The sequence below is a fragment of the Vitis riparia genome, chromosome 11 (assembly GCF_004353265.1).
Source record: "Vitis riparia cultivar Riparia Gloire de Montpellier isolate 1030 chromosome 11, EGFV_Vit.rip_1.0, whole genome shotgun sequence".
NCBI lineage: Eukaryota > Viridiplantae > Streptophyta > Magnoliopsida > Vitales > Vitaceae > Vitis > Vitis riparia.
In genome coordinates this window covers 18279068-18300186 of record NC_048441.1, presented here as the reverse complement: position 1 = coordinate 18300186, position 21119 = coordinate 18279068, and the positions used below count along the sequence as shown (strand labels likewise).

General features: G+C 36.1%; 3 protein-coding genes across 10 annotated transcripts; all 3 read right to left on the bottom strand.

Moving 5' to 3' along the window:
- Positions 1-1164: 1164 nt before the first annotated feature.
- LOC117924624 (disease resistance protein RPS2) lies at positions 1165-4107 on the bottom strand. The gene has a single exon (XM_034843306.1). It carries the CDS (start codon positions 4009-4011, stop codon positions 1300-1302), a length of 2712 nt encoding a protein of 903 aa, XP_034699197.1. The 5' UTR covers positions 4012-4107; the 3' UTR covers positions 1165-1299.
- Positions 4108-5776: 1669 nt separating this feature from the next.
- On the bottom strand, positions 5777-11634 carry LOC117925731 (dihydrolipoyllysine-residue acetyltransferase component 3 of pyruvate dehydrogenase complex, mitochondrial-like). Of its 7 annotated transcripts, none has more exons than XM_034844820.1 (19): positions 11501-11634; positions 11023-11116; positions 10811-10902; positions 10607-10704; positions 10490-10530; positions 10043-10098; positions 9877-9951; positions 9685-9777; positions 8914-9156; positions 8661-8733; positions 8035-8120; positions 7859-7944; positions 7697-7772; positions 7430-7497; positions 7120-7186; positions 6940-7035; positions 6748-6850; positions 6519-6614; positions 5777-6234 (listed from the first exon to the last, which is right to left on the bottom strand). In XM_034844820.1, the coding sequence occupies exons 1-19, from the start codon at positions 11537-11539 to the stop codon at positions 6164-6166; spliced, it is 1653 nt and encodes a 550-aa protein (XP_034700711.1). In that variant the 5' UTR covers positions 11540-11634; the 3' UTR covers positions 5777-6163. The 7 variants fall into 7 exon arrangements, with proteins under 7 accessions (XP_034700711.1, XP_034700712.1, XP_034700713.1 ...); XM_034844821.1 differs by having other exon boundaries at positions 10616-10704; XM_034844822.1 differs by having other exon boundaries at positions 10811-10893.
- A 2083-nt stretch (positions 11635-13717) lies between these two features.
- LOC117925618 (lycopene epsilon cyclase, chloroplastic) lies at positions 13718-20798 on the bottom strand. 2 transcript variants are annotated; one of them, XM_034844682.1, is made up of 11 exons: positions 20325-20798; positions 19267-19438; positions 18231-18366; positions 17995-18105; positions 17793-17895; positions 17117-17260; positions 16926-17033; positions 16257-16353; positions 16044-16172; positions 14615-14747; positions 13718-14120 (listed from the first exon to the last, which is right to left on the bottom strand). In XM_034844682.1, the coding sequence occupies exons 1-11, from the start codon at positions 20613-20615 to the stop codon at positions 13955-13957; spliced, it is 1590 nt and encodes a 529-aa protein (XP_034700573.1). In that variant the 5' UTR covers positions 20616-20798; the 3' UTR covers positions 13718-13954. The 2 variants fall into 2 exon arrangements, with proteins under 2 accessions (XP_034700573.1, XP_034700574.1); XM_034844683.1 differs by lacking the exon at positions 17995-18105.
- Positions 20799-21119: the final 321 nt, after the last annotated feature.

The following is a 21119-nucleotide window of genomic DNA, read 5'->3' as shown; positions in this document are numbered from 1 at the left end:
AGGAATATTAGCTTCAATGGTGGCTGAACCTTTTCCATAGAAAATTCAGGGGAGGAATAACAGAAAGAAAAGAAAGTGTCTTTCCAGTAAAGCATCCACAAATGGGAGATAGACAGAACTCTAGGTCAAATTGCAGTCATGAAAATATTTCAGGTCCCCACCGTAGAAAATTTGCAATGGCACTAAGTAGCATATATAAAGTAGATATGCTTTATGTTAATGATTAAACTCTATAACCAAGAACAATAGAAAGAAATGTTCACACCATTCACTACAAAAGAAAGGTATACAAAGCAGTTCGTCATCCCTTTTCCACATTCTCCTCTTGTTATACCATTGCTATAATATTGCTAGATATGCTTATGGTCATCTAAAGGGCAAAGCATTTTTTCAAGCATTCAAGCATCCAGGCATTTGATCCTAGATTCGTAATCGAAAAAGCTAAATAAATCAATGTCGATCATTGTTGTAATGCGGACCTATAATATTCTACATCGAGTAAAAGAAAAAGTTTCTACCACTATTTATGAATAGGTTCTCTTAACCATGTAAACAAGTTTTAAAACTGTAAGGGTTTTTTATGTTCAAAGTATAAAATGTTCACATAAATTGTTATAAATGATATCAAAGTTAATCCTTAACCCTAATATAGGGATTTGTTTGTCCTCATAAGATGTGTCTATCTATTTAATTTAACATTCCATAGAATATAACGAGAATATTATGTCTGTATGAGAAGTGATGATAATATCGTATATGAAGTTATATATATATATGACCTTTTAATTATATAAATGTGTCTTAAAGTCATGATGACTCCCTAAGCGTAAAACAAATAATAGAACGATTCCCAAGTATATATATGGTCTTGTTAGTTCTATACCTTGATTTCCATGTCATGGATTCTATATCGGTTAGTGAGAGAAGTTTCTAATATAACCCTTTATATGTAATGGATTTCTTTGGGTTAGGACTCTCAAACTCTGTTTTAGACATGACTAGTTATCAGTTTCTTTGTAAGCAAAAGCTTATGAATGGAAGTTGTTAATGGCTAGGAGTAAGGTGGATGATATGAAACTCAACATTAACCATGTTTAACTCTTTTATAATCCTACATTCAACCCATGACTCAAGTCCCTAGTCTGCGAGATTAAGAAGCCGAAATAGTTAAGAAGAAGACTGTTATTTTACTTTTTCTTCAACAGTTTAGAAAACATATATACAAGAGTGTGAAATTGCATTCAACTGAAATTCTGCAATGGAGTAAAATCCTTGGAATCACAAGCACAGATAGCTTCATCAAGTTGCCATAAAGGGAGGAAGGATGGCAGAATTGGTGGCTGCCCCTTCATCCCATTCCAGTCCATGCCACCATTCCTTGCTGCCATAGACTCTTGGCAGGGCCGAGACACCGTGAGTTTTGAGTGGCAGCTTCTTCAGTTTTGGACAGTCCATCACTGCAATCCTCTCCAAGGAAGGAAAAGCCAGAGCCTCCTGGGATATGCTTCTTAATTCTGGGAGGTCTCGGATGGACATTGTTCTAAGGCTTGGAAAGGCCATCAGGTCCTCCTCTATCATTTCATCCCCACATATCAATTCCTCCATTTCACTGCAGTAGAATATGTAGAGTACTTCAAGCCTGGGCAGTTGTAAAATCCATGAGACATTCTTCAACTTATGGCAGTACCAAATGCTTATGGATCGAAGATTCTGGAGGCATTCTCGAGTAACCAAGTTCCTCCATACCCTGGTTAAGTTGGGAAGGCCATGTAAGGAGAGAACCTCAAGGCTTGGCAGCCAGTTCCTTCCGGCCCCTACACCAATCGCCAAGTACTTCAAATCATAGCAGTTATTGATGCTGAGCCGCCTTAGTCTCTTGCCATCACCAGAAGCCGATGAAAATTGTAAATAGAATAACCCTTCACATTCCTTGATGTATAGATACTTTATACACTTCAGCAGAGTGTTCAAACGAGAAAGCCTCCTCAGGGTAGTGGATTCAATTACTGTTATCCCAAGGGTGGAAAGGTGTCTCAAGCCTTCCAAATCTGCAAAGCTAGCATCATTCTCAGGGGCATCACAATTGAGCGCTTCCCAGCCCCCATAACTGTAATAAAAATTCAAGACTCTCAACTGGGAAAGTCTGGATATCGCCTCATGTGGGATTGTTCTAAGAGAATGCGTTCGTTGCAGATCCAAAAGCCTCAGCTTTGCCAGACTTCCTAGCTCTTTAGGCAATGCAGTTAGCTTAGTCCCTGAGAGATCTAGATGACGCAACTCGACTAATTCACCGATGCTCACAGGGATCTCTTTCAGACTGGTGAATGACAGATCCAGGACTCTAAGAACTGGCATAAAATGGAAAAACCCAACTGTGATTCTGTTTAAACCGCTGTTCCATTGAAGCAGCAAGGTTGATAAGCTGGGGCAATCTGGTATTTCTGATAGAGCAGTGATCCCATTATCTAACAATGAAATCCTTTCTGCAAATCTCCAGTTCTCTACTCTGGGAGCTTCAGTCAGGCCTATGCTGGGCTGTATGAGAAACTTCTTTTCATTTCTCCCATACCCAGATGATATCCACAAGGCAAAGCTTCGGACGACATCATGCATCTTCACTTGGGTTTTCTCTTCACCATTTTCCAGTAAGCATGCAACTTTCAGAGATCCAATAACAGCATGTCCCTTGTTCTGGACATTACCATCATGAGAGCTGTCTAAAAATCCCTCCCCAACCCAATACTCTACAAGCTGTTCTTTCTCAATGGAGAAGTCTTCAGGGAATAAGGAACAATACAAGAAGCATGATCTCAGCGTATCGTTATCCAAATTGTCATAGCTGAACTTTAAGAGAGTAAAGACATCTTCCATACCTCTGAGTTCTGATGGAGAATTGTCCAGTAGTTCTATTGCATACTTCCACTCCTCCTCTGTTTCTTTGTTTGCCATGGCCCTTCCAATTGTGATTAAGGCAAGTGGAAGGCCTCCACATTTTTTGACAATCTTCTCAGCATGAGGGCGGATGGAGGATAAATCCAAGAGCTCCTTTTTACCTACTTTTTCTTGGAAGAGTTGCCATGATTCCTTCTCTTCCAAGAATTCTACTTTCAGTTTCCTGTGAGCATCCATATCACTGCATACATCCATTGACCGGGTGGTGAAAATCACCTTGCATTTGTTTTGCTGGTCAGCAAGAGGAATGCCAATGTTCTCTAGATCAAGTTCTTCCCAAACATCATCCAGCAATAGTAAGAACCTTTTCCTTCTCATTACCCGGCATATCTTCAAAGCTCGCTGTTCCTGAGTCTCATCTTCTTCCCAAGACAACCCCAACCTTGCCCCAACAGCTTGTTGGATCTTATCAGCAACAAACTCCTTAGACACCAAAACCCATATCACCACATCGAAATCATGGGTTTTGGTAAGGAATTCATTGTTTATGTTCTTCAAGAGGGCAGTTTTCCCAACACCCCCCATTCCATAAATTCCAATAATTCCTACTGCATCGTCTGCAAGGAACTGCCTAACCTTCTCCAACATTACATCTAGGCCATACATTGGCCTAGTAGGTATCTCCTTGACTGCATCAGGAGGTGATCCAGAATCGGCAACAGTATCAAAGGTGCCTCTGTCCACAAGTTCTCCTACATCCCTGAGCTTCTTGGCAACTTTCGTGCTTAGCTTATATCTTGAAGAACAATTTGCATGGCAGCAACCCACACATCGCCTTTGCTGCTGCTGCCTGAAACCTTCCACCATCACGCTTACTTCATCTTCAATGGCTTGGACCTCTTCTAACCACCATTTCACCTGGTTTCTGGCTGTTAACCCGTTTAACTCAGCCTGGTCAACGCGTCTCTTCAAGTCATCCCTTGTGTCCTTCAACTTCTTTATTTCAGCTCTGAGGGTGTGAACCCTTTCATCCAAATTCAAAAAATTGCTTATCCTTGCGGCAACGGGTTTGCTAAAGCCAGAAATGATGCCAGTGAGTTCAATAGACAAAAACTCCATGGATAAAATACTCAATATTATCTACACACAACGGCAAAGACCAGATAATACATAGACAAAAAACATTCAAGAGCAGAAAGGCATTATTGCCAAGTCTTTCACAATCTAGACCTGTCCTCAATGTGACCTGATCTTATCCATTAGAGTCTAGGGCCGGCTTTCTTGAACACTCAAAGTTGACTCCCTTATTTTCCATTTGTAGACCCACTTAGATATTTTGATTATTCTTATAATTAATGGTGGTGATTTTAGACAGCATAGCCACCGCCATTGACTACCATTTTGCAAGGTTCCATGACTGTTAATCCTCAAGTTGAAAACAAGCCAATTGGCAACTCCATTGTTAATGATCAAGTTGCTGATTTTGTAAGCAGTTTTGACTTCCATTTTTCGGTCATCTCACAATCTTTTATCCTTGGACTATGCAGTTAAAAAGTATTTCATGTATGAATATTCTCAGTTTTGTAAACGACTGTAAAATCACTGCAGAAGAAGGATAGGTCTTGTTTCTATTAACGGAGTGCTCTATTTTCTAACAGGTATCAAGGCTCCCCTGAAACTTGCCTAGAAACTCCTTGTTGAGTTGGTTCCACACTTCTTAACATTCCCTGTAGAATCAGTTCTAAAAGATTATCACCAGTATAATCCCCAAAATTTTCTGGAAGCATTAGACATCATTGCACACTTTAATGTCTTAATTAGCTTCAACATGAGTGAACCTGTATTTTGTGTATAATAGTAATTTAGGATTTGGTTTTACTCGTGGCTTTAACCATCTCATCTTAAACTTAATTAATGTTGAGTAAGAAATCTTGCCAAAAAAAAAATTAGCATCCGACATCCTTAGTAACCATGAATCCTAAGCCAAGGCTAGTTCCAAAGCTTTCTTGACACCCATCTCAAGCATAAATGCTCTCATGATTTGAACCCATAATCCTTGACTCATTTATCAATTTTAGGATCGAAATTTGGTCATATCCACCAATGTCCAATGAGGAATGTGAAACCTTTGCGGCATTGAACATCAAGTCCTAAATAATATTTATACAAAAGGAAACAATTGTTCAACTCTTAAATGAGTTTCTGTCTGCCTAATTTCATAAAAGGTGTCTGTTTATTTAGCACTACAATTCGATGAGACAAAATGAGGACATTATATTTGTATGAAAGGATGGTTGTAATATCTCACATCGATTGAAGGAAGAAGTTATTGATCCTTTATATGTATTGAACTTCTTTCAATTATATGTATGTGTTTTAAAATTATAAAAATCTATTGAACCCAAAGTGAATAATATCTACACAAGAAAGAGAGGATCGCTATAAAACTTCATCCATCCTAACCCGGGCCTGTTTCCAAGCACTTTTGATCAGTAACAACAATTCTCAATTCAAACAATGTTAGTGATGTAGATCAGTTGGAAAAAAAAAAACATGGTCTTTTAAACTTTATAATCCTTATTGAATTGGGATCTATTGGATTAACTCAGCAACCTCTTCATAAAGGATGGGAGATCACTGAACAGTTGGATAAACTTCCTTGAATGGCAAAGGAGGATGCAATGGAAACTGGAGCCAGAAAGATAGCTGAAACCTGTCTTTTAGAATCAATCCATGCAGTTCTATAGGTTTCACTTTAAAAAGGAAAAACATTAGTATCATGATGAATGCAAACTTTTGGATAGATGTCAAGAAGAATAAAATAAAATAATAGATTTCAAGCAAGTTAATGATATAAGCCATGGAACTTTCAGGGGCACCACAATTTAACCTCAGAGCTGCAGCTCAGATACTGTTATCATTGGATTTCTTTGATAAGTTACAAAATCACCATTCTTGGAGAACCAGATGCTTATTATTGATTGAAGGTAGAATTCTCTTCACAAAGAGGATTATTTAGACTCTACAATGAACAAAATTCGGTTCATACAATTTTGATGTCAGCAGACTCTATTCTCAATACCCCCAATCTTATCCTATATCCATGCAACCATGTATCCTAAAAGTAACATTAAGGATGAAGAAAGGTGCTGAGTTGCACCTAAGCTACAAACAATTGTGAACTCAAGAAAACAACAGTTTGGATCACTTTGATGGCCGTTATTGATGAGATGGCTGATAAGAACTTTCTGAAAAAAAAATACCCATGTATCTAGAGCAGCATTGACTCTGGATTCTCAATATAGCCTTTGAATGCTTTCAACCACTCAGCACCAATGGCACCTACAAGCACAGTATGAACAGAAAGGTCAGGGCATAATAGTACCATCACATAACTGAATGCACCAACTTGAATGTTTTTTACATCTTCAGGGGATATTTTGAAAATAAAGATGAGTATGAGTCAAATTCTTGCTTTTTGCATTCAGTTAAGATGGAGACCCACATCCCGATTCATTTAATGATAAAAAGGTGATACGAGTTCTTTAGGAGATCAAGAATACTCCATTAAACCTCTCATGAGATTCCTAAAAATGAACTTGATGACTTGTGAAGAAACTACCTACCATCAATTACACGGTGATCACAGCTCAAGGTGACAGGCATGAACGAAGCATACTTGAATTGGTCAGGACCCACACCAGGTATTACCCTCTTCTCAGCTGGTCAAGAAAATTGTACAGTGCTTAGTAAAAGTAAAACAAAACTAATGATAGTCCAGGTAAAAGCAACAGGCCAACAGAAAATGGAAGAAGAAGAAGAAGAAGATGAAGGCAATGATCAGCTGCAGCATACCAGACCCAACTGCGAGGATGCCAGATTGGGGAGGATTGATTATGGCACAAAATTGTTTGACTCCAAATGGTCCTCCCAAGTTCGAAACAGTAAAGGTGCCTCCCTGCATATATGATGATCATGAAGTTCATTTAAAAGACCATGATACAATCAACCATCCATTGATGGCCAATTAGAAGGTAATGCAGTTACCTCATAGTCTTCAGATTTCAGGCTGTTATCTTTGGCCTTCTGTGCTAAATGTTTGATCTCTTCAGCAATTTTAGATAATCCTTTCTTGTCTGCATCCTGCAAAGAAACAGTACTGTTTCTCAAGCTTGTTGCATACACTTACAAATGGATCTAAAACAAAGAAAGAAAACTAAAACCCACCCTGACAACTGGGACATAAAGCCCATTGTCGGTCTGAACAGCAACATTTATGTTCACATTGTGGTACCTGAATCATTTGTCACAGTTAAATATGACAATAAATGTAACACCACTAAATGGTTAACTTATAATAAATACGATAAACACACACTGAAGCCTGCTACAAGGGTCAAGTGGGCTTGCTGAAAACTGAAGCACAAGCAAATAGTAATTTTAAAGAAGTTATTTTCTTTCACTTCCTAAAAAATAAACTTCTGGTAAGTTTTTAAGAAGATTTGAATTGTCTATTTACTATTGTTTTTATACTCACTGCCGGATGTAATCATTGGTCCAGGAACTATTGCACTGAGGAACTTTGCGAAGAGCCAAAGCAGCAGCCTGTCATCAAGGTCCCATTGAAGTTTATGCCACAAGCATAAAAGTATAATTGAAATGACAAGAAATCTTTGATCATGAAACATTTGCAGTGAGTGTTAGATGGTGTGATGTGTTCTAAAGTTCCTCCAGAACAAAAATAATCAAAATGCCAATCTTCACATCTCAGAAGTAAACTATCTCAATCTTAAAGACAACATACCTTTATGACAAGATCATTTACAGATATCCGCTTGCCACCTGAAGCTTCTTGGAGTGTATTAAGCTGGCTCCGCAATCTACAATGCACAAGCAGCAATTGTTTAGATCATACTCATAAAAGGGAAATTAAAAAGGAAAGATGAACTTTTTGTTGAATGCTCACTCCATCAGCTTGTCAACACAAGTGTCCACGGTTAAATAATAATGAGGAATAGTTTGCTTTGATAGCAGCAAGCGTGAAGCAGTGACCTGAAGAGGGTTTTGAATATCCAGATATCAGTATCATTAAGCTTTATCAATGCAACCATCCACTAATTTGGATAATTTCAAACATATTACCTTTCTTATCTGAGTATGAGGAAGGTCAGTGTAATCTAAAGTTGCTGCCTTAGAGAATGGTGTTGTGGCTTCCTTCCCATAAGAAGCTATGACATTGTAAAAACACAACCAAGCAAATTCATTAACCACTATGCTACTCAAAGAGTGAGATTGTACCCATGATATCTAAAAAAAGAAAAATAAAAAAGATAAAGACTCAGAAAAACCATTCGTCAAAGTTATACTTCAATTGAATAATAAAATGGTAAACATCAAATGAAAATGAAAATGAAAAACCAAGAATTATTTTGCTTAAGACCAAGATCACAGTAGCAGCCAAATCGACTCCTAATACAGTGGGTAAGAAGACCTGAAGTGGTATTATTACCATCTAAATGTACTTGGAAAATACAATATTAAGTAAAATTTATATTACTGCATTAACTTAACAAATAAAATATTTGCATCAATGGGGAAAAGGCACTCCTATTTTAACTTTTCTTGCCATACCAAACATCTATATTCATGCCATTTCATTTCTACTTAAGTACTTAAGACAGCATTGTCTCAATAATTGTTGATTATCTAGCTAAATTAATCAAGCAAGTAACAGGATAATCTGCAAAAGCACATAGAGAAAAGCATACCCAAATAATCTTCAATATCAGCCTTCACAATGCGTCCATCAGGACCCGTCCCTTTGATGCTTTGAAGAGGAACCTGAATAAGGAAAGAGATATTACATTAAATATCAAAATAAAACATAAATGCCTCATGAATATATATCATTACAAAAGCAAACTTAAATGTCATCATACGGAGAAATAATAAGGTCCCATGGATGGGCCTTATTTTGGTGGTAGTAATAAAATTTTTACACCAAAAGATGCAGTGACTAACATTGTGATCTTCAGCTAACTTTTTTGCAAGAGGACTGGAAAAAATGCGATCTCCTGCTTTGGAACTTTCAACAGCTTTTGAAACATTTGGCTGAGGTGAACTGGCAGGCTTCTCTGCCACTTCTTTCATGGGAGGAGGAGAAGCAGATGACTTTTTACCCCCATCAGCTGCACCCCCTTTTGGAGCTTCATAATCCTTGAATTTGGCAATCTCATCCTCTTCTTCAACAGTTATAGCAATCACCTATGTTAAGAACATATGCCGCTTCAAACAAAAAATCCAAACTTTAAATGGCAAATAAATTGTTAATTGCAATAGAAATGGTGCATTAATTTGAATTGAAAGTCTGCAAAATGTTAGATCATATTGAACATGCCTTTGAAGCATGAATTTCCAATAGCCAAAGAAGTTTATAAGAGTCAAAAGTAACAGAAGTAGAATAAGTTCTTGTAAGGGAGTATGTGATTTATGAAGACAGAAAGAGAAAAAAAGACCAAAGAACATCTGTGAGTCAGCAGATAAGCATACATTATTGCACCAAAGTAATCAGTAAATTCAAGAACAATGAGATAAAAAATGACAAAAGAAATGGCATAAATGATACAAAACTTAAATCCCAAAAGAAGCTTTTGTGTTGCAAACTGCAAACTAAAAAACCGAGGACACAAGTGCACTGGCCCATCATATGACAATACAAGTTAAAGAGATCTATACCAATATATTTTAGAACTACGTGCTACTAAAACAATATGTCAGCATTCAGAAGACTACCTGCCCAACTTTGATCTCTTTTGCCCCATCTCCAAGTACTATCTTAGCAAGATATCCTTCCTCCATGCATTCCATCTCAACAGTTGCTTTATCCTATAAAATGATTAAAAATTTGACAGGATGACTTTACATAAACCTGGATCATTGATCAACTAGTAAATTTGAAAAAGGGGACAGCTACAAGGACCCTACCGTTTCAACTTCACACAATACTTCTCCAGGAGAAATTTTATCTCCCTCTTTCTTCAGCCACCTCGCAATATTTCCCTGCATGTCAACAATACATAAGCATCTAGTTGGCAAAGACAACTTTGTACCCAGAATCTAAATGATTTTGAATGCTTCTAAAGGTACATGCCTCTGTCATTGTAGGGGAGAGAGAAGGCATACCAATCTCTTGGTGTGGAGGAAGTCCTGAGAAAACATTGCAAAAAATCTCAACAATGAGGATAATGGATGATGTCATTATTAATGCATAAGAAGAGTATTTATAAACTGAAGCCAAAAATACTACTCATGAATCATGATACAACAGAATCATCTTTGATTTGAAAAGAAAATGAACAATCATTACTAGGACACAAACAATTTTTAAGTAAGAAACAGAAACAAAAAGTAAAGCACTCTTTCTCCTTTGATTAGCATCACATTATGAAACTTAGTTTTGAGAAAAAAGAAAAAAGATTTTAGCAAAATGGACACTGCAATGAAAACCATTTATCTAATGAAATTGATTAAAACCTGGACTTGTTAAAGGACAAACAAAGGCCTGATGTACAAATCAAACAAAGTAAACCAACCATACCTGCATCTGTTGCAAAACCTCTTATCAGGTGCATCTGCAAACTGATGAAATAACAAAATTAAAAATAGAACTTTCACATGTTAAGATAGAATCTAGTAATCAAGCATAAAAACAAACCATGAAAACCTTTTGTTGCTGATGGAACCAACCACTGGGATGCCCATTGTCTTTGCCATTCTTGAAATGTTCCCATTGAAACCTCTAACCCAACCAACCTACAAATGGAACAAAATTACATGTGATCATCTGTATATACCAAAAAGCAACAGCATTGATGCACACTAAAAGAAAAAAGAAACAAACCAAGAAAGTTACACTCACCATATAAATATTTGGATCTACAGCTCTATGAACCCCACTCAGTAGGCTATCAGTAGAAGAGTTAAAACCTCGTCTTCGAATCTCTATAAGGTCTGAAAAGCATTATAAACCCGACAAATAGAACAAACCTTAACAAAATTTGAACATTCACCATCCTACTGCAGTTGATCGAAAATGAAATCACACTCAATTCATCAACATCAAATACCCACCATCTCCCTTACCAATCGAAGAACAAGTTCCTCCAGAAAACCACCGAACCAGGATTGCCGGCTCACTTCGCAGAACATTGGAAGCATTCCTTATCTGTAAAACCCCAAGCCCATTAAACTTTTCCAGAGAAAAAATACACACAATTCTCCCAGAAACCACCTGATAGCTAATTAATAATCACAAAACAAGTGAAATAAGAGTAACATTATCAAAACAACGCCTTCAAATTAAACAAGAAGATCCAATGATCCCGTAATACAAAAATTAAAAACTAACCTCGTTTTAATAATTCAAGCTAAAGTAACATAACCCACGATTAATTCCACAAATTAAATTCAGGGAAAAAAAAAAGAAGTCAAGAATCAAGTAAAACAAAAATTCTCAAATGCATGGATACGATACGTCATAAGAGGATTAGAGTCTGATTGTTAACGTGGAATTACCGAGATTAGAAACAGGATTAGGAAAAGCTAGTACCTTTCTGGAATGGGTGAGGAAACGAGATGCATACGACATCGTTTAGGGTTAGATTCTGGGTTTCTGGCAGCGCTTCCTGAACCTAGAGAGAGATTTAGGGAGCGCAGGCTGCCGTGAACTGTTCATTTGCTACCTCCCCACTAAAATGGAATATTTTTAAAATATAGTAATAATAATTATTATTATAATAAAAGTTTACATAGTGAAAAATAATACAAAGGACAGAAAAAAAAAAAAAAAAATATATATATATATATATATATATATATATATATTATAATTAAAGTTAACAAATTATTTTTATTCATTAGTTTAAACTTTTTTTATTTTTTTTATTTCATATTTTGTTGAGTAAAGATTAAATAATTTAAAATTATATAAAAATTATTTTTCTAATGTGTTTTTTTAATAATTTCCAAGAAGTTAAAAAAATAAAATTTATGGGAAGGAGCTAAAATCTAAATTTGTTTCAATTTGACTAAAATTCTGTTTCAATTCTTCACATTTTTTGTTTTTATGCACTTATATATAAATTTAAAATTTTTCATGTTTTTATATAAAATAATTCATTTTTTATATAAATATTCTTAATTATTTCATATATTTATATGTAAATTTTAAAAGAAATGATTAGTTCTACAATAAAATAATTATAATATTTTTATCAAAATATGATAAAAAATAAAATAAAATAAAAGGGTAGATTTTCACAATTGAATATTCAATACCCTTTTAACCAAATAACCCTATAAAAGACACCTTGAAAATTGCAACTTTTGGACAGCAATGTGGACCTTAATGGCAATTGGTGGGCTAGGAAGTAGGAAAGGCGAAAGCATGTTGACCTTAATGGCGCCAATGTGGGATGCCTAAATTCATTGGGATCTAGTTTCTGTGACGAAAAGGACATCTGATGGCCCATAATCGTGGCCAAATATTGACCAAACTCCATGGTATTTATATTTACACCCATCGAATATTTGAACCCCTCCTATTTACATATTCACTTAAAAATAATAATTTTATTAATAAATTCACCCATAATTTTAAAAATACCTAAATATCCTAATCATTCTCCTGTTCTATACTCTATTTTTTTTTTCTTTTTTCTTTTTTCCTTTCAACTTATTTATTCTCGGGCACAAATCTTTAAGAGAATTTTTTTTTTTGAAACTCATTTGATAATAGAAGAGGATTCGAAATACGTTCATAATTAATTCTAATTTTTTTATACATTTTGTTTAAATCTATATAACATAACCACATAATATTAATTTGAAATTAAGAAGTCATGCAAATATGCAATATAAATGAAAAAAAAAATATTCAGTGGTGTCCAAACATTGTGAAAAAGTCTAAACCTAAAAATCTAGATTCAATATATAAAGTTCGACAAAGTTTAATTGTTTGACTAATAGGATGTTTAATTCTATAAGCATGTTAAGGGTCTCTAGATATACAATTATGAACATCCTAAATATGTTTGAAAGTACAATGTTGAATTGAAAAATGTCAAACCCTACAACACTAGACACCATTGGAGGCACTTCTTTCCAACTCAAAGAAATATGAAAATAAAATAAAATAAAAAATCATAAAAGATGTAACACCTCCTTCTCCCAACTCAAAAAATATGAAAAGAAATGAAATAAAAAAAAAATCACAAAAAACATGTCTCTACACTTGTACCACCGTGAAACACAACTTTCTTCATAAATTTTATTAGAATTATGAAGAGATTAGAAGAAGTAAAGGAAGAAAAATAAAGCAGTTTACGGATTTCATAAGAGGGCATTTTTATCCTAAAAAAATTCATTAATAAAGTGAATGCAAAGATGAGTTTAATCTGTGCAAATATAATTTACCGTTTTTAAATTTTATTAGATTCAGCCAAAATCTTGAGACATTCAGACTCATACCTGCACACAAGTATATGCATGCAGTTTTGGACCCAAGCAAACACATATGTAAATGTACAGACGCGTCAAAATTTTCAAAGGTGGGCGGCCAGACTCCTCATCTAGTCTACTGCAATGATATAAAGTTCGATGGATACGGACTATACAATAAGATATGTTCTTAGCATAGTTGCTCCAGTTAAAAGAGAGAATGCAAAGATCATGATGGGTGTAAATATAATTTCTTATTCTTAAATTTTATTTAAGAATTCTGGGCCAAAATCTTGAGATTCGGTACCTGCACATGAGTGTGAATGCGTTAGGCAAGGCAGTTTATTACATACTGGGCCGATTTGTGGAATATGCTTACGGTTTTGGACTTTGAGTAACACCTCGTTTAAATTTGGAGGAGAAAGATATGAATACAGATGTGTGTATATATATATATATATGTACAGATGCAGGTGGGTGGCCAGGCTCCTCATCTAGTCTACTGCAATGATATAAAATTCCAAGGTACAGACTACTGCAATGATATAAAATTCCAAGGTACAGACTATACAGTAAGATATGTTCTTAGCATGGTTGCTCCAGTAGGGTCAGATAGTAGATGTTTGATAAGGCACATTCTCATTTGGTTTGGTGCTAATATAAACATATAGAAGGCAAATAAGATGAGATCAGCTGAGGAGAGAGTGGAGCCAAGAAATCCCTGCCACATCCTGCAAAGGAAACATATCCATCTTGGTATTCAGAAACTCAAGTTGCAAATGCAAGGCAGTTATATTACAAATCATTCGTAACTAGCTTGTATTGATAAATTAACTAAAGAGACTGGAATTGAACCAAAATGTCGTCGATTCTCCCCCCATGCCCTTTGCCCAAACTATTTTCTTCTATAGAGGACAAGAAGAAACAACATGGGTGTTTGGCAACAGCTGGTTGAATGCCAGTGATTAGCATACCAACTAGCTTTTTCCCCATACCATTGATGGGCGAAAAGATTTTGAAACCCATCTGAATTATGGGCAAACCTCTGCCAACACCAATAGAATCAATAGATACCACCACTAGCTTCTTTTTTTTTTTTTAATTTTCACATGGATGCATATGCACACAGATATGCAAATCCAACCAAATATACAGCAATCACTGAAGGCAGGATAAAATATTACACAAATGAGATAGGAGGAAGAAGTAAAAGTTTCCATCATACCAATTGGGTAGGCGGAAGAAAGTATGAAAGAATGCCCTAATGCCCTCAATATCCAGCTCGAGAATGAGTGCTAAACCAAAGAGAAAGAATGATCTCTGTCGTTTCCTTTCTTGTGGCCAAAGGGTATTCCAAGCTGAAATGGATGAACACAATTACAAATCACAAACTATATATCAGATCACAGATTCTTAAACGGAGAAGTACCCCATTCTGGTATACACTCATTCATATGCTCGCAGCTACAGAACTACCAAAAGAAAAATGGCAGCAAACAGGAGAGGATAAACATGAGTTAACCAGTAATAAGCATTTCACGTCAAACATGTTAAAACACCTGGTTTTGATGATTTTAAGCATATTGACCATTCCCCACATCAATTGGACATAAGAACAGAAACCCTAGTTCATGGAGGGCACAAATCAGTAATGTCAAATAAATCAGAGAAAGGACTCGTGCAACTTTTTTCTCTTTTGTTTCCTCCTCAACAAAAGTGAAAAGGCCCCTTTCCTAAATTCAAATGTTGGAAAACTGGGGTTTGGTAAAGCTGCGACACACTGACAAGGTTTTGCCCAGAGATGGAGTAGTTACCAAAACTTCTACAATTTCTCTTGAATAAACCATGCCATGGTGATGAAAGCACAACCTAAGAATCTTACATCTAGCACTGAAACCCTACAAAGTGAAGAGAGATGGTGCGGACAAGGAAGGCACTAAATCCCTGTCTGGGAAAAGGATGATCCACTACCTCTCTTGCTGCTCTGCACAGATGATGATCACAGTCCATCCTGATCTAATATATGATTTAGGCCCATCAAATACGAACTTTCTCATATGAATACAGAATTTGAGTTCAAAGTTTAGTTGGCTCCATTAACTCTTATATGCATTAAAGAAAAAAAAAATCAGGTTAGCTCCAAGGCCAAAAGACTTTTACTTTCTCTTCAATAATATTTGATTTTTTGGACCTGAACTAGCCATTGTTGGGTTCAGCTTCTTTGGAGGTTGCATATAGATAGGAGGTCTGATACATGCTGACTAGTTAAAGGCAATCAACCATTAAGCTTAGCATTATATTTATAGAGAAAGCAAGAGAAGTAGAGCGTTTTTGCTTTGACTTCCTTGAGGGTTCTCTATGAGCTTAGGTAAAGGTGGCTTTGTAACCTTTTCAATCCATGTACGCTCTAGTCTTGCATATTTATGATGCTTGTGAAAAGTTAGCACTATTTTGAAGGTTTACATCATACAGCCACATATGACAATGTACTCTCATGTGAGCATGTGCATATGAACATATGAATGTTCCCAATACCAAAGGCATGATGCATGTGATGATATGGTAAAGATATTAGTACTGGTGATGGAACAAATAATGCAGATTTCACCATAAATAAATAAATAAATAATAAAAACTCCCTCATTTGGATGCACCTTTCATTGAGATATTTCCAGTACTTCTTCCACGAGTAAAAATGTCCTTAGAATGACTCCGCTTCAAAATATTTGCAATTACAGAAGCATATTTTGGAGCCTCTGACAATGATCTTACAACTGAGTAGCCTGTTTGATGAAGGTAAAAAAAGAACAGATATCATTTAGTTCAAACAATTGAAAGAAACTTAGATCCAGTCATTCTTTTCTCACCTGTGGCTGGATGTACCATGCTAGCAGCAGCACCAAATGCAAGGTTTTTTTGCTCTGTATTTGGTAAGGATCCACCAACAGGGATATAAGACCATTCCTGCACAGATGATTAAGACTGAAAAGATTGTATCCTTCATTCTTTGACTGTAATATAGTCTGGTATCATATACATGGAACATGATCCTGAAATAGACACATGTTTGATACATTTTGTGGGAATCATGTGTAAACTGTTCCAGGAAGAACGCATCAAAGGAGCTAGGGGAATTTGAGGATTAGGGGGTCTATACACTTAAGATGAGCCAAGTTGTCTATAATTTTTTCAGTTTTGCAGTGGGAAAGGCTGTAAAAGCTAGGCCATTGGAATGTGCTACTGCTATCCATGTAGATAAATCAAAAAGGGAAAAAGAAGATAATGATCATGGCTTGTAAAAGATTTTTCTTGTGAATAAAGAAAAAGACATGATTGTTCACAATTTATACTTAATAAGATGATATGGCACAGCCACACAGAAATGAAGCTCTCTTCTGGAAAATATTAAGAGAAAATAACATGCATAAAATTTTTGTTTTGGTTTTAAATGGAAAATATGATCATTCAATGGCATCCAGTCAAGAGAAAAGAGCAATACTATCGATAAGGCACAAATTTCTGGCTAAGAAAATTACCTCTTCATAAGTTCTTATAATTCGTATTCCCATTGTCTCTAGCCTTGACATGAGCTTTTTCTTTAGTAGATCAAAAGGCATAGCATCTTTTGAAGCCAAACAAGTTTCCTGCAACAAAATCTTTTATTAGACATTTTTCATATAATTGTGACATGTACCATATAAATTTAATCTTAATACATGGATCAAACCTCAAAGAAGACTCTTGTTGGTGACATGGGCATGACATAGAGAAATGTTGGATATTGCACTTCTAAACATTGAACTTTTTGTTTAATGTGGTCTCTGTAGTCCATGAAAACCATCAGACTTGGATCATATGGATTGTTTTCCACCTGTAAAATAATACATGATCACAAAAACTCCAAACAATTTCCCTAAACCTTTATTTTGTTTTCATGGAAACATGCTGGTAGAAAAGCAATATTTGGAATCTTAGACCGTTCAGATTTTGAATGATTTTCATAAGATTTACAATTTCCTCTTTCCCCTTCCATGGAAACAAGACAGAATATAAATCCAATGTGTTATCAATAATTCACAGGTGAATACCAACAATTGGCTTAGTTCGATAAAGATCGGACGAATGAAAATATAACTGTATTCATAATTCAACTAGACAAGCAGATGTAGAGTTGTTTAGATTGGATAAGAAATAAAATAGCTTTTCCCTTATCACTCTTCAGTTTAGGTAACAAGGAAAAGGGGAACTGATGGAATATTTTGTAGCCAATCAAATGGCAACATGAGCTTCTCCTTGTATCCATTTAAAAACCAAAGCTGGAAAAACTATATTGCCAACCAAGTAAAAACCACATCAAATAATTGAAATTCTATCATTTGAAAAGGTAGATCCAACATTCGTACCTCAACCTCCACCCCATAAGCTGTTTGGACAGAAACCCTGGGACCACCCACCTCATACTGTAAGAGTTTCCCTGAAGCAGCCCCAGATGCAACAGTAGCAAGCCTATAATAACATGTAAGAAGCTTGTAATAAGATATAATACTTCTATTTCATTTTATTCTCAAGTATATAGTTCTTAAAAATAAGAATATCCTATTGTACCTGCAGGGGATAACAATATCACGTTCACAAACTACAAGACTATGACCATTGGAAGCTTCTGTAATCCTTTCTACTTTTGAGCTAAGATATGAAACACCTGACTCGACACACCTAGGAAAAATTATTATTGAATTATACATCTATAGAATATCATATCCACAAAAATAAGTGTGTTGGCAGTAAATAGCAACAATAACAACAATCTTAGCAAAAAAGGAATCACAGCCACTCTTTACCTTTTCAACAGTTCCTCATGGAGCAAATGTCGATTGACTCGTCCATAAGCACGACCAATCAAAATTGGATCACCATCATCAAGATATACAATGGTATCCCGCCAAACACGCTCAATGCACCTCCCAAGGCCAAGATCTAGAGATATGTTAAATTAGTCAATTAAGATGGGAAGGGATGTAGACATGAGAGTTCTGCAAAGTTAAAGCACTAACACAGTAGAGTTCCAAGCTAACATAAAAAATTGAAAATTTTATACATGCAAAGGCATAATTTATGAGAAGGTTTTGGCAATTGATAGCATGATTGGTCAAGTAAGATGGATGTGCTATCTTTATTGCAATAAAATAAAGGTAAAAAGTTGTATAGGAACAATGACATGCAGATGTTTTTTTACCCCTTTTTAAGGCTGGTAGTGTTAGGGCAAAAGCAGAGATAATCATCATTCCAGCAGTGCAGTCCTCTACAACTAAATAAACCGAAACTTTGAAAGGCAAAGTCATCTACTTTCTATGGTCAAAAACAGATAACTGAACTTCATAAGTAGATGAGGCATGATAACAGCCTCTTCAAAGGACAAAAGGACAGAGGATTGTTTACATCAATTAATTCATGAATTTAGTAGATACTTAAGCTATGATAACAGCCTCTCCAAATGACAAAAGGACAGAGGATTGCCTACATCAATTAATTCATGAATTTAGAAGATACATTAAGTTATGGGAACAGCCTCTTTAAAAGAAAAAAAGGAGAATGGTTGCATCAACACAATAATGAATAGGATTGCTTACATCAATTAATTCATGAATTTAGTAGATACATTAAGTTATGGGAACAGCCTCTTTAAAAGAAAAAAAGAAGAATGGTTGCATCAACACGATAATGAATAGGACACAAATGCATTAGATTGAGCAAAACAATCTCCCCTTTATATCAATAGAGAATATGATATTTGATTATGAAAAGGTATGGCTCAACTAAATATCAAAATTATAATAAAATAATTAAATGGTTTTCCAATTGGAATCAAATTAATACCTTTAAATTCATCCTCCCATACGCCATAATTATTTGTGAAAGGAAGATCTGGACCAATAAGCCCAACACTCAATCCTAACTTTGCTGATTCCGCAGCCAAAGCGAGACCAGCTGGGCCACAACCAATCACCACTAAATCCAGTGTACCATCTTCAATTGATATCTGCGGTAACTGCACAAGCATTTGACAGAAGAGGGTTTCATAAAGATAATAAGTGCTAAACTGTTTCAAAAACAACATAATTAAGAGCATTAAAAGCATGAAAAGTCGTCATAAAACAAAACAATTTCTGCAACAGCATGGGTGATTTCAACTGTGATGGACATATGATCTAAATAATATCCCCTCATGAACATATAACATAATGGATATCCCACAAACTCCAAGGAAGTATTTCTTCGAACTAAAACTTGAGGTAGTGCAATCAATCACGCTCGTTCTGTACTTCATAGATCTATCTAAATGATGTAATGCAAGGTCAGAGTCTCAGACAGAATCCAAATTTTATTTCAGATTAACAATAATGAAAGTGTTTGCAACGAAATTTAAAAATAATAACAATGATACGAATTCTTCCATAGAAAATATAAATAAGGAACAAATAAACATATCAAAGTGCCAAATCCGGGAAAAGAAAAAGGGGCATTCACAAATAGGATTGGACCATGGAAAGTGTGAGAGAAAGGAATAGGACAGGAGAAAAATTTTGAAACCAATTAAAAAAAAGAAGCAAAACAAACTGATTCTTATACAAGTTTATTTTCCTCTTATTTTAAAATGTCATAAATTCTTAAATAGGTTTCATCGTATTCATTTTCCTTGTTTTTTCGAGACGAATCCAACAACAAGAATTTTGAGATTATTCTATTGTTTCCCCTTCCCTTCCTGTTTTAGGAAATTCAAATAGAGAAAAGCAAACACGGGGACCGAAACAAGCCAAAACGATCTGAATATAAGGTGGGAGGAAATGCCAGAAGGAACGAGTCTCGACCGAAACAAAGGAACTGTACAAGACTACAACTCTGTTAGGCTGTTTGCCTCCGCAGAGGAGGCTCACCTTGTCGGCTAGCTTTGACTGTTCATCCATGGCCTTGTTCTGCTGCATTTGCACAAAAAGAAGCTCCGATCCACCGGCCTTGATGTAGTCCTCCTTATCCGCAAAACCTTCCTTAACAACCACACAACTCTCGCTCCCAGCACTAGCCCTCACTCGCACGGACGGCAGATAACAACTGTCCCGATGATTAAAACAAGCGTTCTCAGGCCTCATTCTCCTCCTTCTCGACCTCCACGGGGCACTGGTAGAGACCGCCATTGCCGCAAAGTTCGGAGCTCCGAGACACTCCATGTAGACGAAGATCACTGATCACTGATCACTGCTCTGCTTCTTCCCCCACTCCTCCTCCTTCGAGCGAATCACGAGCTGAGTTCCGAGCCCTAACGCCAAAATGCAGAAGAGATGAAGATGGAGTTCGATGGATATTTATACTCTCAGTGTCTCTCTCTTTCTCTCTCTTCTGTGAGAGCTTTGAAGTGAAAGGAAAGGATAGGGGAAAGAGTTTTCTGGCTGATTTAACTTGCTGAGTTGTTCAACCGCCATCCTTAGGCTGCCACGTGGAGGTATATGATTGCACTCTGCGCCTGACGCAGCTACTCTATCGAAAACCAGTCGTTTTCGGTTTAGGAGGTATATGAAACGACGCCGCTTTGGTGAGGTTTTGTCACCCACTCACCCATGAGGTAGGCGTGGGTGCCTTGCTTTCGCTCATGTGGGAAGCGTGTGGGTGGGACCGCGGGGGAAGGGACATGTCTTAAAAAGAGAATTCACCCAACTTTCTATTCTATATCTTTA

Excerpts from the sequence above, each read along its gene's own strand:
- LOC117925618 (XM_034844682.1), bottom strand. The coding sequence starts at position 20,615 with ATGGAGTGTCTCGGAGCTCCGAACTTTGCGGCAATGGCGGTCTCTACC. Across the intron at positions 18,106-18,230 it reads CATGAGGAACTGTTGAAAAG|GTGTGTCGAGTCAGGTGTTT; the intron begins GTAAAGAGTGGC and ends AATTTTTCCTAG. Across the intron at positions 17,896-17,994 it reads GATATTGTTATCCCCTGCAG|GCTTGCTACTGTTGCATCTG; the intron begins GTACAATAGGAT and ends ATGTTATTATAG.
- LOC117925731 (XM_034844820.1), bottom strand. The coding sequence starts at position 11,539 with ATGTCGTATGCATCTCGTTTCCTCACCCATTCCAGAAAG. Across the intron at positions 7,945-8,034 it reads CTCATACTCAGATAAGAAAG|GTCACTGCTTCACGCTTGCT; the intron begins GTAATATGTTTG and ends AACCCTCTTCAG. Across the intron at positions 7,187-7,429 it reads ACCAATGATTACATCCGGCA|GTACCACAATGTGAACATAA; the intron begins GTGAGTATAAAA and ends CAAATGATTCAG.
- LOC117924624 (XM_034843306.1), bottom strand. The coding sequence starts at position 4,011 with ATGGAGTTTTTGTCTATTGAACTCACTGGCATCATTTCTGGCTTTAGC.